The sequence below is a fragment of the Platalea leucorodia genome (assembly GCF_965183815.1).
Source record: "Platalea leucorodia genome assembly, chromosome: 10".
Classification (NCBI taxonomy): domain Eukaryota; kingdom Metazoa; phylum Chordata; class Aves; order Pelecaniformes; family Threskiornithidae; genus Platalea; species Platalea leucorodia.
Window position 1 is genome coordinate 7,647,066 of NC_138832.1, and position 16,266 is coordinate 7,663,331.

Sequence of the window (16,266 nt, forward strand, 5' to 3'; positions counted from 1 at the left end):
GAAGATAGAAGAGGAATTACAGGAATATGTGAGATGGATCCTATGGTGGCTTCTGCTATAGACCTCAAATATGCGCTAGGAAAAATCTCAGAGTACACAAGAACAGGCAGCAGAAACCAAAGCATGAGGTATCTCTGCCTAATACTGTCCTCATTTAAGTCCCTGTTGTGGATTCAAACTGCACTAAAAGCCACCTGGCCACGTGTTGGTGGCCACTAGCTAATGCACCGCAGCACACATCAGCTGCGCCTGCAGCGGACATCCCACCCACCTCTCTCAGAGCAAGCTGTTGGGCTCCCCTGCAGACCTCAGTCTTGGCTCTTCATGCCCTCTTAATGAGCTGTAGGAACATCCTGAATCCCAAGCTGATTGCAATTATCGTCTCCCACCAGGCAATAGAGAGTTTTGCACTAACCGTGAAGGAAATTGCACAGATGTTACAATCCTTTGGCACGGAGCTGGCAGAGACCGAGCTACCGGATGACATGTATTCAATCGAGCGCATCCTGGCCCTGCGCACAGAAAAGTACTACCAGCTCAAGGTATGTCTCCTCAGCAGCTCTGCCGCGTGTTTCCAGCCCGTTTGTGCAGCAAGATGGGATTTCTGGGGTTTGACTGCCTGTTTGTTTGGTGCCCACTCCTTCTTCCCTCCCGTGCATGTGTACATGTTGACAGACAAAATAAAACACAGCTTGACTATTTCTGTATGTTACCCTTAAATTTGCCATCCACTCAAGCAAATTACCCTGCCAGCATCCAGCAAACTGTCTCAGCTGCCGCCTCCTTGCTGGCTGCAGGAGTTGGTGTCTGTAGCGTGCTCCTCCCATGGGCTTTGCACGTCTCGCTGGCAGGAGGGCGGGCGGGAGGCTTCATCGCCTGAGGGTTCGTGCCCCCAGTGGGGTTCCCTCCGCTTCACCCCCCACGGCTAGAGGAAGCTGCGCACAAAGACCATCAGCAGGTCTGGAGGGATGGTTTGTCCCCAGGTCCCTCCGCCTGATGCAGCTTCCCCAGGGGGACTTAAGGGAACTGTGCTGGAGAGCATCCAAGGTAAAGCTTTCTTGTGAGCGCATGGTACAGAGCATTCCTGATGCAATCCCTGTCTTCATGTGAGCCTTCATGTTTCATCTTAAACAACATTTGTTTCTTTAATTTTTTAAGATTTTTTTTTCAACTATTTGTAGTTGTGATTAATATTGTTATAGGACTTAGTGGAAGCTTTAGTGCAGCCAGCTGCTGCTATATCAAGCTGTTGTCTTTGCTGCTCCTGCATCTTTCTGGGGACAGCACAGGCCTGTCCCCAAACCCTCACTTCAGAAACGATTCCCATGTTAATAGCCATGCTGTGCGGCTGAAGAATGAGCTCCTTTGCTTTATGACAGGATTCGTTTACATAAGTCAAAGAAGTGTATCTATTTTCATTTATAATCATTTGTCATTCACGTGACAGTGAGTTCCCAGAAGGCTGCCTGTAAGAAATATGCAAAATGACATCCAAAGTATGCTGTGTGTAGGCATAAATGTATGTGCATAAGTACAGAAAGTATCATTCCAGATACTGCCAATAGTCTTTTATTTCTTCTTTGAAAATGAAGAGAGCTGTAGTATAAAACAGCAGCTATATATATTGCAATATGACTGACTGACTTAAACTTCATGCTTAGGACTATAGCCAAAGTGTAGGGGGCAAATATCGGCTCCACAATGTAGTCCTGTATATAAACCAGTCAGTAATACGGACTTTCCTCTGTGGAGAAATAAAACATGTCATGTGTTTTCATTTGCGTATAAAGCACAGCGGCGCTCGGTACAAGGCATCTGTTGCTTTTAATGCCTCGTCTATTAATTTCAAATATCAAAACCACTCGTTGGCTTTTGACTGAAATGAAGCCCGTTGGCTTTTTTCTTTTGTTCCTTCTAAGACCATGAAAGATGAAAGCAGATGAGAAACCGTGCACAGATTGTGGTGACAGCAAGACATGGGATCCTTGTCTCTCTCATGACAACCCCAAGATTGGTACAGCTGATTCCTGAATTCAGATAATGAGTTGATCAGAATAATTTATGTAGCTGTGATACTGAACAGAAGCTGGTTGCAAACACAATGAAAAAATGACAGAAATTAATTAAACAGAGTAACTAAGAAATTAACCTCTTTGATATACTGAATCGAAAAAAATCAAGTTAACACCTGTTTGACAGTCGGGCTACTTTGTCGTACGTATAATGAAAGGCTTTGAATCCAAAGGGGAACACAGGGCTCTGGAGAGTGAGATGTAAGAGGATGAAATAACAGCCACCTGCAGTCTAAAGCATACTGTGTAATTCCTCTTCCCTTTTGAGTCTCCGGGATGTGGTAGTATCAAAAGGAGACGGGGTTTTTGCCTTGCGGTCACCTTCTGTGATGTTTTACTGATAGGGATGCAAACGGGCAGCGGACACTTGATGCGGGGAGAGGAGAAGCTCCTGCAGCCATGTCATTCTGCTCCTGGGCTGCTGCCCTGAAGATGCAGTTATGTTTAGGTTGCTGTGAGCTATCTGGGGCAGGCAGACATTTAAGCAAGTCCATGCTCTCTGAATCTTCCCCCTAAAGTGGTTTTGCCATTGTTTCTCTTGCAACAGAAATCTGGCCATCTCCTAGGACGGGCTCTTACTCCTCCAGGAGTTGGCTCTCCAATGAAGCTGTGCACAGGTCTCTCCTTCAGGGCTTCTTCCAACTCGGTTCATCAGCCACATCTATTTTCTCCTTCCTTCTCACCTCTGTGTTTGCTCTCTTTTTTCTGATAATAGTTGACTAAATGCACCTGTTTGCTTTGGGGCTGAGCCCAACATGGCACAAAGCACCTCAGCTGATGCTAATGAACACATCAAGGGTTTAAATTGTCCCTAAGTGCAGGTTACATTGAAAGTGCTGACTTGCCTCTATACATAGAGGCTCTAGTAAGTGGTGCCACCTCATGATCTCAGTCCTAGCTTTGTCCCACTATGGGATGCTCTCTCTACAACCTCCTGTGATGACCTTGATGGAGAAGCACAGTCTCCAAGCTGCAGAAATACTTGCTTGAATACATGAACTTGTGGATATATCAAAAACACAAACCCACCTGCTCACCGAGAGAGACCTGTAGTAGTGCTGTCCTCCTGCCTCTTGAATCATTTTGTGGCCTGATGTTTTCATGCGTGCCAGTTTCCACCCAGCCCGGTGACCAGTCCATGGTTCAGCCTCCTCCAGCTCCAGGGGCTAACCCCACGTTAACAGGGCTAAAACATCTGCTGGGAGTCCTTTGGTCTGATGGATACTGGTGCTTCATTTCATACAGGGAAACTAAGGCAGGAGAAACACAAAATGACTTAGCCTTACCTCACAAAAAGTAGCCTCAATCAGAAATGTTTTGCATTCTACAGGAAGATATTAGAGCAGTCACAAAAGAGGGAAACTTGCTTTTGAGCAGTTTTGAAGAGCCTGACTCCGGGGAATGCAGTCAGGACCCACACCACGAGAGGCCTGGGGACTGGGAGACTGTGAATCGGTGAGTGCACTATGTTCCTAATTTGCCTGATTTTTGAGTGGAAACACTCAAGTTATTTAAGTGTCAATGTGTCGTTTAGGTCACCTGTCAAACAGGTAAAGACAAAGATACCAGAGTTTTGCTCCAGACCCATCAAATAGCTGGGTGACTTCTGTCAAACGACTGACCTGCTCTGATTTTTTCCCCCACTGATAGGATGAGGCTGTGGAGCAGATGCAGGGTTCTCCTGTGCCAGGCTCCCAAATATTGTTCAGATAAATGGAGATAGTAACAACTGCTTCACCCAGGTGCTGTCATCTGCAGCGATGATTTCATTAAAATTCTCTCTGAGATCTTCACAAGACATATATACATGTCTGTTGACTTCTCCTGAGAGCTTGGGTCCTGAAGACCTGGATAGGTGATCTCTAGGGCTTGTCCATCTCTGCTTGTCCTCTGTGAATGTTTCCAATCCTGCCCTTTTTCTGTGCTCAAGGTTACTTGGTCAGCTGCGTGAGATGGAGACTGCTTTTGATGGCTTCTGGGAAAAACATCAGTTAAAAATGGAGCAATATTTACAGCTGTGGAAGTTTGAGCAAAGTTTTCAAGAGGTATGATCAGATGCACTTCTGTTGGCAGAAGGAAGAGTTGGAGATGAAAAGGAGGGGAGAGGAGAGAAGTTTTTATGCTTTTTATTTTGAGAGTGTTTAATTTATGCTTCTGTTCCTTGACTTTGGCAGGTCTACTTAGCTTGGGGAGACCACTGTGCTTCCTCATTCAGAGCTAATTTAGTTATTTCTGCCCTGCAGTCACATAGATTTTGCTGATAGAAGCATCTTTGAATTTAGAAATTAGTTCTTGGACACTAGTTTTATTATTGGATTTAGCAGTCTTAGCTAAAGTGTGATTAATTTTGGTCTGAGAATGATTTTCTGCCTGTGCTTTGTATCCTTTTGCAGCAGTCTTCTTCTTTGTGTCTAGGTCAAGAATGCCATTGAATTTTTAATGGGTCAGCAAGCGGAGCTGCCCGACACTGGCGACAGTGTCCCCCAAGTAAAACAGAGGCTCAAGGACTTGGGTCATTTCGATGGTATGGCTCAGGTGAGACAATCTTTCACAGAAAGAGGCACTAATGAAACACAAGAGGCACATTGTGTATTTGTGGTAGGAGGTGTTTTCTGAAATTACGTGGTTCTGGTGTAATTCGTTGGTAAGTGGCTGCACAAAAGGATTGATTTCATGTCTTTGCTCTGCGCAGCAATGCTGTGATCACTCTGAAAGCCAGGAACAGGGTATTTAATTATCATGGTTAAAATAAGTTGCTGAGCCACCATGAAAATCCAGAACAGATAAATGTCTGAACATAGGGGAGGTGTGGGAGTTAATGAGCTAAAAGAAGAATTATTTATATGTTAAGTGCTTTAGCAGTGCTAATAGGCAGAGACTTGTTACCAGGCGCACGGAGAGGCAAAAAAGTTGCTATCTTGACATGTCTGTGATTTGAACATAACATATGGATGAAGACTAAGAGATGTAGGGGAAAGAAGAGTGAAGAGAGATGATTCACAGGAGCCCAGCTGAAGAGGTGACTTCTGTAGAGGGATGTGCTTGGCAAGTGGGCCAGGGTTAGTGGAGGTCCTGAGGGATCTGGACACAACCCTCAGAGGCTTCTTTGAAAATAAGAGTCTTAGGGGAAAGGTCTAAGGCTTTTTGGCCATTAGGAAGAAATATTTGTGGAGACAGGGAGGAGGAACAAAAGGCCAGGCAGACAGGGTGCAGCAGGGAAGCAGTCCCAGCAGAAAGCCAGCCCTGGAGGAGACGTAACCATTACACTGACCAAGATGTGCGGACAAGATAGCATGTTCTTTGCATCAAGCTTTGCTGCAAAGAGATGGTTTATTTTCACCGTAGAACTGAACCGATCCAATTCCCTTTCATGCTTCTGAGCATAGTGTGCCTAAACTGGACATCAGCTGCGTTTTTTTTTTAGAGTGCAGTCCCTGGAGATGGCAGCAATACGTTGCCAGCAGCCATTCACAGCATTGCTAGTTTGGTGAAATACTGTTTTCTTCTTCATCCTCCTTTTGGATAGCCAAAGTTTTTTTTCCCAGATGATGGGTGCCATTTTACGCTGCGTAAGCCACCCATTCTGGCTACTCCTAATGGCAGTCATCTCCATGTGTACCTGAAAACTGGTAAGACGAGAAAGTGCATGTTGTTACATGTAGATATTTTGGCATTATTTCAGTAAGTGTCCAATCCATTCTCTTCCTTTCACTGAAGGATCTGATAGGGAAGGCTCAGGTGGTGATACTACACGGACACCAGCTAGCAGCAAATCATCACTACGCACTCAACTTAATTTGCCAGCAATGCAATGAGCTGCGGCACCATTCTGATGTCTTGTCTGATGAGATCAAAAGGAAGCAGCTGCGGCTGCAGAAGACCTTGGATCTTCATACACGCCTTCAGCAGGTAGGGTTCCGAGACACAGTGCCCTGAGAAATAGATAGTGAGCTTTTCCATGGGGTTAGCCTCTCCACTTCTTAGCTGGAAGCATCTGGAATTTGCAGCTTTGCGTCAACAGTTCATGGTAGGAAAGTGCCTCAGAGGCTGGGGGAGTGCTTCACCCCTCACTTAGCTGGTTAAGTTAGCAAACAGATATCTGCTGGTGCTGTGAATAGTCAGCAGAAGGAGATGGGCATCTGCAGGGGACAATTCCAAACACCAAAGTTCAGCTGCTGCTGTTGCTCCTGCTTTCATGGTGCATCCATGTGTTAATTGACTTTTGAGGTTTTCATAGCCAGTGCAATACAGGTAATGCTTTCAGATAAACTCCAGCCTTTTTTTGTTAGTGATTTATTAAGAATTAACATAGCTCACTGTAAAATAAGGTGACAGATTGTTAGATAGGCGCAGCTGCTGTGTGCTAGCATGGAAGTGGAGTCATGTGGCTCCAACGCTCTTTGATATCTTAATCGGCATCAAAAATTCATTTAGGGAAATTCATGCTAATTAGGCCAGAAGGCACACGACTGTAATATGCTTGAGCCCATTAAGAGAAGCAGCGAAGTTTGACCCTGTTCCACTTCACTGTTTTGGGGGACTAGGGAACTTGGGTTTTTTCTCTGTATGCCCCACTTCAATATTGCATTAATCCGTGGGGACGGACGATTCCTCAGCAACCTCTCAGCTGCAGGGCAGTGTCCTCTTCTGGGGTCCTTGCAGTCCTGGTGGTCTAGCCCATGGGCTCTGCTGGAGCACACCGTGGTCCTGCTCTCTACGCTCTCCCTTCCCCTTCACAGCACTGGAGGTCCTCTGTCGTTCTTGGCTGCAGCATCTTCTCATGCCTGTGCACACCACGGTGTACAAGTGCCAACTGAACCCCCGCCTGGCATTCAGCTATTACTTGTGCATGTTAAATGTACAACTTTAAACTGCAATTTAAAATCCTTGGGTTTTTTTTTAAACATGAATGTGATTACTTTGATCATTTTTTGCAGTTCAGGTCTGCACTGAGCCAGGCATTTATCTCAAGAAACCCGCCTGTCTTGTTGTAAACTCTGTAGTGCCCCCTTCAGCTTTCTGATTTGGAGAAATAAAGATCTGCTTATCATTTGGTTCAACTATGCACTAAATAGTGCTTTTGCGTCAGTTATACCACTGGTTTTATCAAGGTACAAGTGGGAGCACATCTTGGCTGGGTATGTTGAGGACTGCAGTCACCCTCCAGAAAAAATGTGGCCTTTCTACTTTCTCATCAAAACGCAATAGCTGCTGAGCTCTTTAGGAGTGCTAATTAACTCCATGTTGAAAATACAGATCCAGTAAATGATATTCCTCATGGGAACCTTGATTTAGTAGGGGTGCCGCTGACGGTCTCACTCCCCGTGTTTGCCCTGTGCTGTTACCAGGCTCTGCAGTGCTGCGATGAAGGTGCCTACCTGCTCGCCAACCAGCAGATGGATAAGTGCCAGTCTAAAGAAGGCGCTCAGAAAGCTCTCCAGGACATAGAAAGATTTCTCGAAAGCTCTTCAGCCTACTTAAACTATGATCCCCAAGCCCTACACTACGATTTTGAGTCAGTCTTAACATCTGAATTGAAGGTAAGCAACCCCTCCAGTTCCTTGTTAGACAAATGAAAAGCAAGATCAGACTGTGTTGTGGTGTTGTCAGCTTTATAGTCCTCTATTTTGGGCCAAAGTGCAAAATAATGGTAGTTATTTGATCACGGGAGTCTTTTTCACTCTCTGCAGTGCCAGATACAGTCAGTGCAGGTCAAGCTTGAAAACGTTCGGAGCATGTTTGAGAATCGGCAGTCTTGCTTCAAGAAGCTGTTGGATAAACACGTGCGGCCCGTCCAGTTAGTAGCCCCTCGGCCAGAAAATCCACCAAGATCAAAATCACCATTATTCTCTCCTAAACATGGTAAAATATTCTAAGTTTATGGTATTTTCGGATGATAATACTGCTTTGAGGCAGGAAGAGTAAGGCTAAGGATGGTTTTGAGAAACCAACTGGACCTTACTGGCTGATACAGAGTTGTTGTATAATGCTAAATGTATATGAGATGATTTGTTATCTCTCCAATTTTTGTGTCTAGCTTCCCATACCTGTGTGAAGAATGGGGCTGATTGCTTGGTGTTTATTTTTACTTCCTACTCAGTGAAAAAAAGAGAGCTGTAAACTGCACATACTTCCAGTTCTGCTTTACTAGCATCCTACTGGGCTGAAAAATGGTGAATTACTACTACAGGGAACAAGGGCAAGATTTATAAATTTATTAGCTTACCTATTCTCTGTGGCAGTCTCCATAACTGTCTTGAGCTGGAACTGACATAAAGTTAGACTGATGTTTGCAAAGGAGCTTGGAGAAATGAGGAGCTCAAATCTCATGAACAGAAATGAGCTGGATGCTTAACTCCCTTTGATTCCTTGAGAATGTCTTCCTTAAATCCCAATTGTGTAATAATTAATGCCCATAAAAGTACAAATTCTGGTTGAACTGAGTTTGCTGAATGTTCTGCCTTGATTGAGGTAATGGGATGTGGCACAATGTTAACTTTAAATGATAACATTAAAACTTTCATCCTTGGCAGCCCTGTATGTATGAGAATTAAAAAGTATTCCAAAGTAACGTCCATGTATTTTAAACCAGGGACATGCTAAGTTATGCGGGAATATTAAATTCAGTGATGTGACTGTATAAAGCAATTAAAAATTTGTGTTTTAACACAAAAGTTTTAAGATTAATTAATGAATCTTGGTTATGGTGAATTGTAGCAGGTGCCGTGCAAAACAGTACAAGTGGCTCCAACTCAGGCAGCGACTAATGTAAAAAGTGGAGGGATGGGCATGAAGCTAGATGCAGTGAGGGGAGCTAAGCTGCTCAAAATGCAGGCCAGTGAAGCAAATAAACCCCAAATTTGCTTTTCCCCAGGCTGATGCCACCTTCCCTAGACCACACTGCTCTCTGAACCTCCCTCCTCAATCAGGAAAAAAGCTCTGAGTCTTTAAATTGGAGTATTGCCCACTTTACCTAATGTAACTTTTCCAGCTTTCGAGAAACGGGAGAGTGTTAAGGAGGAATTATTGACTTTAAGAGTAGGGGCAAATGGGTGGCCATCGCTGTCGGATGTTGTGAGACCATCATCAATCGGCTGGACTTATTTCATGCCTTTATGGGATGCACATTTTTCTAGCAAAGGCCCTCAGTTGCCTGCAAAGCACAGGTATCCTCCATTAATCCTCCTCCTGAAAGAGATGATCAAGTGTGTTGAAATGAGCGTAGCCAGCAAGTGGGGAAAGAGAAAAGGCTCCTCTTTGGATAGATCATGCCAAGAGAGCTTTTTAATAAGGCCTCTGTTTGACACAAAACATCAAAATGCTGCAGGCCTACTGGCGTGATGTGCAGTGTCAAAGACGCATGCTGGGCTCCGCCGGGAGTGCTTTGAGATGGATGGGTTTTATGGTGTGGATTGAAACCAAACCACCTCTGAGCACATTACTTTTGTCCTCTTTTTCTTTCTTTCTTTTGTTTTCCCCCGGCTTCTTTTTCTGTCTGAGGACAGATGCTTCCTCTTTCATCTTTGCCTTGGATTTGAAGCCTGTCTGATAAATGTGGTTCTAATTCTGAAATTGCTTTTTTGGGGAAAAAAGAGTAAACCTATCCTGTCCTGAGCCATAAAGCGTAGTGAGATGTGCAGCAGCGGTACGGCAGGCTGCGGCGGAGCCCGAGTGCTGGAGTAAAGTCACTCTTGCCACAGAACATGGAGCTGCAGCTGGTGACCATCTCCCGTCTAACTTCCTATCCGTGTTCCCTTCCTCCCAGTGGGAATCTCCCAGTAGGACCACTGGCAGGTCCTCGCTTCTTTTGGGTCTTCCTGTCCGTGATGGGGCACAGCCCATGGACACCTCTGATCTGCTCTCCAGCATCCCGATCTCTCTCCTTACTCATTCAGCATGTTTACACGTGGAGGTCTAAGGCCTCGTTGGTGTGATAAGGTGTAAGAGCTTGATCTTACAGCAGCCCCGTCTGAAGATGGGGGGCTTGCTCTCCACGTGGGTTTGCATTCCTCTGCTTCCATTTTTCTCCCTACGTCTTCTGCTTCACAAAAGGTGGCTCTTCTGTGTCAGCACTGTTCAAACCTTTGATCTAGACACAGATGCTGTTGCATTCATATATGCTGTGATACCTTTTTTCACCCTAATGGAAAGATAGCTCATTAGTCCAGTTTATTTTATTTTTTTTTTCACTTTGCTAGCCTCTTCTTTCTGTTTGTAACTAAGGTGAACATTGCACATCAGAACACGTTTATTTTTGGTCCATCTCAGGATTTGGTGCAGCCGCTGGGGCTGCAGCCTGGCATGTGGAGCTGTCGCTGAGGCTGGAGCCGGCACGATGCTGGAGAAATTCATTATTGCCATTCATATTGGGGGAAAAGACCCTTTTGGTGAAGAATTGCCATATTGACTATTCAGGAGTAAGAAGTATTTGAAAGGTGCCATATAACTCGTTGGGGAGATTGATGTTTTATTGTTAAACTTCCAGTCTACCTCTGTAACCCAAAGTATTACAACTTGTGATTATTTACTGACAATATCAATAAATTCTTCCAAGGTGGAGGAACAGTTTATACCAGCTGAGCATCTTGCCCTACGTTCATAAAAGGACTTTAAAACAGTATCCCAGTAGGTGATGTTCCTTTTGGTAGTTTATTTGATTTTATTGTTTTCTATCATTTGCACAGGCTTCACAGACTTTGTTAGGTTTTGATTACAGTATGCACTTAATGGACATTTTGTTTTTTCTGATTACTTTTTACTTTATGGCCTTTATGACCATCAGTGTGACTTGTGTTATCTGGTATTAGTACTATTGCTTGAGATATCCTTTATTTTGTCAGTTTGCTTGTAGTATTAGCTAACTAATTATTCATTCTTAAAACGTATCCCATTTTTCTTTGTGACTTACTAGTTTCTGTCTGAACTGTATCCTTCACTAGAGATGTACATTATGTAATTATGGTTTTTTTCTACCCAAGGTGTGGATTTTAATTCCAGTTTGAAATTTTCATTTGATCTCTCTCTCCCTGGGAAGAAAACATCAAGAAAAACTCTAAGTTCTCGCAAGGTAAAAATTATTCATGTAATCCAAATGAATTATATATGCTGAAAAACTGAAACCCTTCTAAAAATTGATTGTACTTAGACTTTGGACTTGAAGATGCTCTTTTTTTTTTTTTCCTTTTTAAAAAAAAACCAAACCAAAACACCTTTCATAGCCGTATGGTTTAGTTGGATTAGTCCAGCACCTGAGATCTGTCTTAGATTGTTTTTCCAAGTAACAGATACCAATCTCCTGTGTGTTATTCCCTGAACTTGTTCTTTGCATAACAGTGATGTCTATTAGGAAAACTCCCCATCCACAGATATTTCCCCTGTGGAAACTGTTCTCTGGTCTCTGCACTAATGAATTATGTTACCAGTATTTTCAGATTTTATGTAGCAGAGTAATTTCTGGAAATAATTGGCTACCCATTATACACTATGCTCTTTTAAAGTTTTGTGTCACAAAGGGTTTCTTAAAAGGAAGCGTATTTCATCCTTCCCCAGGGAGTTCCCATGCCAGCATCAGGGCCTGGGCTCGTCCTGCCTCCGCAGTGACCTCCCTGCAGCTCTTCCCAGTGCATCCCATTTCTCTTCCAGATCGAAGTAATGCACGACTATCAGGAAAAACGGAATTCCTTGCAGTCTTTTATTTCAGACAGTGATGACAACTTAGATATACTAAAAGGGTAAGCTTTCACCCTGTTTACATCACTCAAAATGATGATTATTTCTGGCCAGTCCTTGCCCCATCCATGTGTTCCTCTAGCCTGACTGAGGTGTTCTCTCTTGCGCTTTTACCTGTTGTATCATCCCTATGTTGGTTGTTCATGAGATCACACTATGTTTTGGGCTAGTTGAACTGCACTGATTACCTGTGGCTTTTCTACAGATATAAAAGTAATATACTTGGTTTTTTTTTTCTTTATTTTAGCCATGTCATAAATGAGCTTATAGAAACTGAGAGAGTGTACGTAGAGGAACTCTTCACTGTTTTGACGGTGAGTGACGTCTTCAGATTGCTCATTACTGTTCCCTGGTGACTCGTACAAAAGGGCACCCGCCACTCTGTCAAACTAAGCAAAATGTGATGGGGCAGGTTTTTACCAAACTGTCAGATCCCAAGCTAGTCATAAATTTTCAAGTTTTCTCCTTAGCTTTTCTTTGTTGGAGGCATCTGCAGGAACAGTTGGTGTCAGGATGAGCTTTTCATCTAGAATGAGGGAGAAGCCTTCTGTTTGTACACAAAAGCTCTGGTAATTAGTTTTATCAGTGCCTGGAAAAATGTACAAAAAGCTGTTATCTTTAACTGTTCCCTAATTTCTTTTGCCTTTGGAGACAAAAGAAAGAAGCTTGTGTTTTATCCTTGGGAGGATTCTGTCTCAATACTGTGAAGTTCGTGAATGTATAAAGCACATTTCTTTAGAAACCAGATTATAATTTCTCATACTGTCCCTTTAGACTCTTTATTCCAAAATAACTCTTGCCGATGACCAAAACAAGCTGGCTGTTAAATAGCTCTCCTCCCTTGCCTTTCTCTCACCCAGGAGCAAGCAGGATATAAATCTGTTGGACTGCAGGTAGTTACATGTAATTGCCCTGCACTGATTGGTTTTCTTGTTGAACCACACTCCGTATGATAAAGTGGTTGGCAGGTACGCAGATTTATTACTGTGCATATCAAGTTTAGATAGAGAAAAATGGACAGATAGACTTAAGTTTTCTGAAGATAGTATTTCCTTTAAAGAGGGAAGCCTGCTTGCAGTGGTTAAATATAAATGACTAATTTTCGAGATACTTATCTTGTACTGCATCCTTAATCCACTACAAAATGCCTGCTTAGCGTAAGGAATACCAATTCCAACCATAGTGAGTGTGAGAGATTAATTTGGAAAGCCAAAGAAGATATGCCGTACATGCTGAATACATTTTTGCAAAAGCATTTTTGCTACTCGTGTTAAGAGGACCTCAGTTCTGTGCAATGCTTGATGACTAGCATGGCCAGCTTGAGCTGTGGCTAATGGCCTTCTTGATGTCGTCTTTGCAACGATGGTCCTGAGCTCTGGCCACCCCTTCTCATTACCTTACAGTTAGGATGTTTACCATATCTGGTGAATATTTTTGCATTGGCGCAGTGATGTGATGTTACTGAGAGGAGCTTTGCATTATTTCCTAGTTCCACCCAACAATTTGTAGTGCAGCGGTGTTCCTTCCAGCTCCCCCCCAGTTTGGGAGGCTGTGATTTCAGGAGGCAGGTGGAGCCACAGAGGACAGAAATCCTGAGGCATCAAGAAGAGTGAGACCCTAGTGCTCAGCAGGTCTTGTACGAGAGCAAAAAGCCCATTGATTTTGGTATTTGATCTCAAGCTGTCTCTGCTTTGTAACAAGTCACCTTGTGCACCGGTTCTCCTGAGGTTTTGTGTAACTGCATACCCCCTACAAACACATTGCCACTCCTGTGTCCCACGGTCATAGCAGCAGATGTGTTCAACCCCGACAAGTATTCCTCCAGGACCAATCCCACAGCCAGGCCATAGCAAGGAGAAAGTGGCTGCAATTTCCCTTTAGTGAACAGAGACCATCTTGGCAGTGCTGGCCAGCCCCACGGTAGCCATCCCAAGCCATCTCCTGCTGGACCACAACCCCTGCATGCCTGGGGACTGAAAGACGGGTTTAGGGACGAAAATAAGGAAATAAAAGGGATGTTGCACTTTGAAACAAAGCAGATTGTATTGAAAGTCTGTTCACGTCCCTTTTTCATCTGCCTCCGAGGACATGCCAACTCAAGGCCTTACCAACTGAGTGATGAGCCCCTTTTGCATCCCGCAGGGCTACAGAGCTGAGATGGATAACCCCGCCATGCTCATCCTCATGCCTCCCGTGCTGAGGAACAGGAAGGATGTCCTCTTCGGAAACATGCCCGAGATATATGACTTCCACAACAAGTATGATCCTGGCTCTATATTTCCCCTTTTTATCAGACTGATTTCCTATAATGATTAAATACCCAGTCCGCACCCCGCTCCCCACTGCATTTTGTCTCTTCTCCCGTCTCTTGCAGAATTTTCCTGCACAGTCTGGAAAGCTGCCTGGGAGCACCCGAGAGAGTGGGATTTTGTTTCCTAGACAGGGTGGGTGACTCATTTTCACATATAAAGCAGCCTTGAAGGCCAATGTGTCTCCCGATTTGTCACACTCTGCAACATCTCAGTTATGTCAGTTGAGTAAGATGCTTCTGATACGCAATACCAACAGCAAGGCAGGGAGCGTAGGTGCGTGGCCAGTGGCAGATGGGGGAGAGCAGCAGTCGTGACTACACCATGGTCTGCTGCAATTCCCAGCAGTGGTTCTTTCACCCAGACTCTGTGACATTTAGATGTTACGGGTAGCAGCAGAGATAAAAGCAAATTTAGAGTTTGGGTGTTCACCTTATTTGGCTGCCCAACAGGTTTGCGTGCGTGCATGTGACTTGCTTTTTGGTTTCCCTTACAGCGAGAGGATTTCCAGATGTATGAGAAATACTGCCAGAACAAGCCCCGGTCGGAGTCCCTGTGGAGGCAGTGCTCCGAAAGCACCTTCTTCCAGGTGAGCTCTTGGTTCCTACCAAGGCAGGCATCGTCCTGGGACACTCGCTTGTCCTAAACACCCTCCTCAGCACCCCAGTGATTTTGCGGCATATTCTGCTTACCGTTGCATGGAAGCCTCACAAAAATAGCAGTTGGAGTTTCTTGTACACAAGGAGTTGAAGGCTGATCCATTCTTATATTATTTTACATGTTTATATAGAATTTCTCTAGTTATAGGCACCATATGACATTTTTACATGAAATCTTCAAAGTCATCAAACCATACTAGTCATGCTGTTGGAATAACTACTTATAGTTGGTGCAGAACTTACTTGATCTGAATTCTTTGTTCCAGGAATGCCAAAGAAAATTAGAGCACAAACTCGGGCTGGATTCCTATTTGCTCAAACCAGTGCAGCGCCTGACAAAATACCAATTACTTCTGAAGGTATTTCATATTCTGCTTTGAAAGGACATCAGGAGATAGATTTGTTTTCTGGTTTGTTTTATTTTTCAGTGAAAGGTTACCTGTAAATCAGCACCAAGCCTTAGATTACATATTGCTTATCTTGGCCCTCCATAGTGACTTTCAGTGAGGATGAAAATTCACATACCTGAAAAAGGAACAAGTGCTTTTAATAAGCCATTTTTGGGGGGAGAAAGACTGTTTGAAACTGTTCAGAGAACAAAATGACAGAAGCACTTCTAAGAAAACTGAACCAGAGATGATCATAAGAGTATGATGAATGAAGTACATTATATTGATGCATCTCTTCTTCTCCTCAGGTTGTTATAGTGCCTGTAATCTTCAGTGCATTTATTCTTGTGTCCCCCATCTGAGGCAGGGCGGTGTTGTTATTCCCACTTTACAGGGTGTGAACAACAGTGGGGTGGTGGCTTCTGAACCCCACCTTCCAGCTTCTTGAATGAGGGATGAGTTACACAAGAAGCTGTAAGTGGGCAGAGGAGGTCTGAAATGAAAGTAATTTTATATCAGTGGTATAATTCCCAACTCTCTCTTCTGCTTATTGACTTGAAGGCTCTGGATTTTATAAAATCAGTTCCTTGTGTCTGCCAGTCTGCAGATAATCATCTGCTGCAACCTCATTTGAAGGCATATATGACATATTGGCAGCTGATAGAAAACCTGAGCCTTATTTTCCATTTCTTACTGGGCAGGAAAACACAACACAAAGAATTCAGATGAGCGTGATGCCGCTCTATAACCTGACACCGTCCCTAAGGAAACCCAGAAAAAAATGAGCCATGCTTCAGTGATCTCTTCCACACCTCACACTGACGGTGGTTTAGAGTGAGTCTTTTTTCCAGTGACATATGAAAAAAGAAACTCAGGCAGTGTAGGTTGCTCTTGGGCATTGGAAACTTTGGGTGAGATGGAAAAGTCTGCTTTGTTCAAGTGCAAACACGTGCTCTTCCATTTCTATTTTCAGGAGTTGCTAAAGTACAGCACGAGCTGTGATGGAGTTCAGGAACTTCAAGAAGCTCTGGTTGCAATGTTGGATTTGCTAAAGTCAGTCAATGACTCTATGCATCAGATTTCAATAACAGGATATGATGTGAGTAGA

At 43.9% G+C, this 16,266-nt stretch overlaps 1 protein-coding gene across 1 annotated transcript in view; it reads left to right on the forward strand.

Moving 5' to 3' along the window:
- MCF2 (MCF.2 cell line derived transforming sequence) overlaps positions 1-16,266 on the forward strand; it is a gene marked incomplete at its 3' end in the record, with an annotated part of 58,000 nt that overhangs the window by 28,148 nt on the left and 13,586 nt on the right. The window contains exons 7-21 of the mRNA XM_082323674.1: positions 393-542; positions 3,403-3,527; positions 4,003-4,117; positions 4,488-4,607; positions 5,790-5,981; positions 7,421-7,612; positions 7,763-7,934; positions 11,051-11,139; positions 11,715-11,803; positions 12,049-12,115; positions 13,944-14,059; positions 14,176-14,245; positions 14,607-14,699; positions 15,036-15,128; positions 16,132-16,257. Of these exons, the coding sequence (XP_082179800.1) occupies positions 393-542; positions 3,403-3,527; positions 4,003-4,117; positions 4,488-4,607; positions 5,790-5,981; positions 7,421-7,612; positions 7,763-7,934; positions 11,051-11,139; positions 11,715-11,803; positions 12,049-12,115; positions 13,944-14,059; positions 14,176-14,245; positions 14,607-14,699; positions 15,036-15,128; positions 16,132-16,257 (1,809 nt within the window). The remainder of the gene's footprint in view (positions 1-392; positions 543-3,402; positions 3,528-4,002; positions 4,118-4,487; positions 4,608-5,789; positions 5,982-7,420; positions 7,613-7,762; positions 7,935-11,050; positions 11,140-11,714; positions 11,804-12,048; positions 12,116-13,943; positions 14,060-14,175; positions 14,246-14,606; positions 14,700-15,035; positions 15,129-16,131; positions 16,258-16,266) is intronic.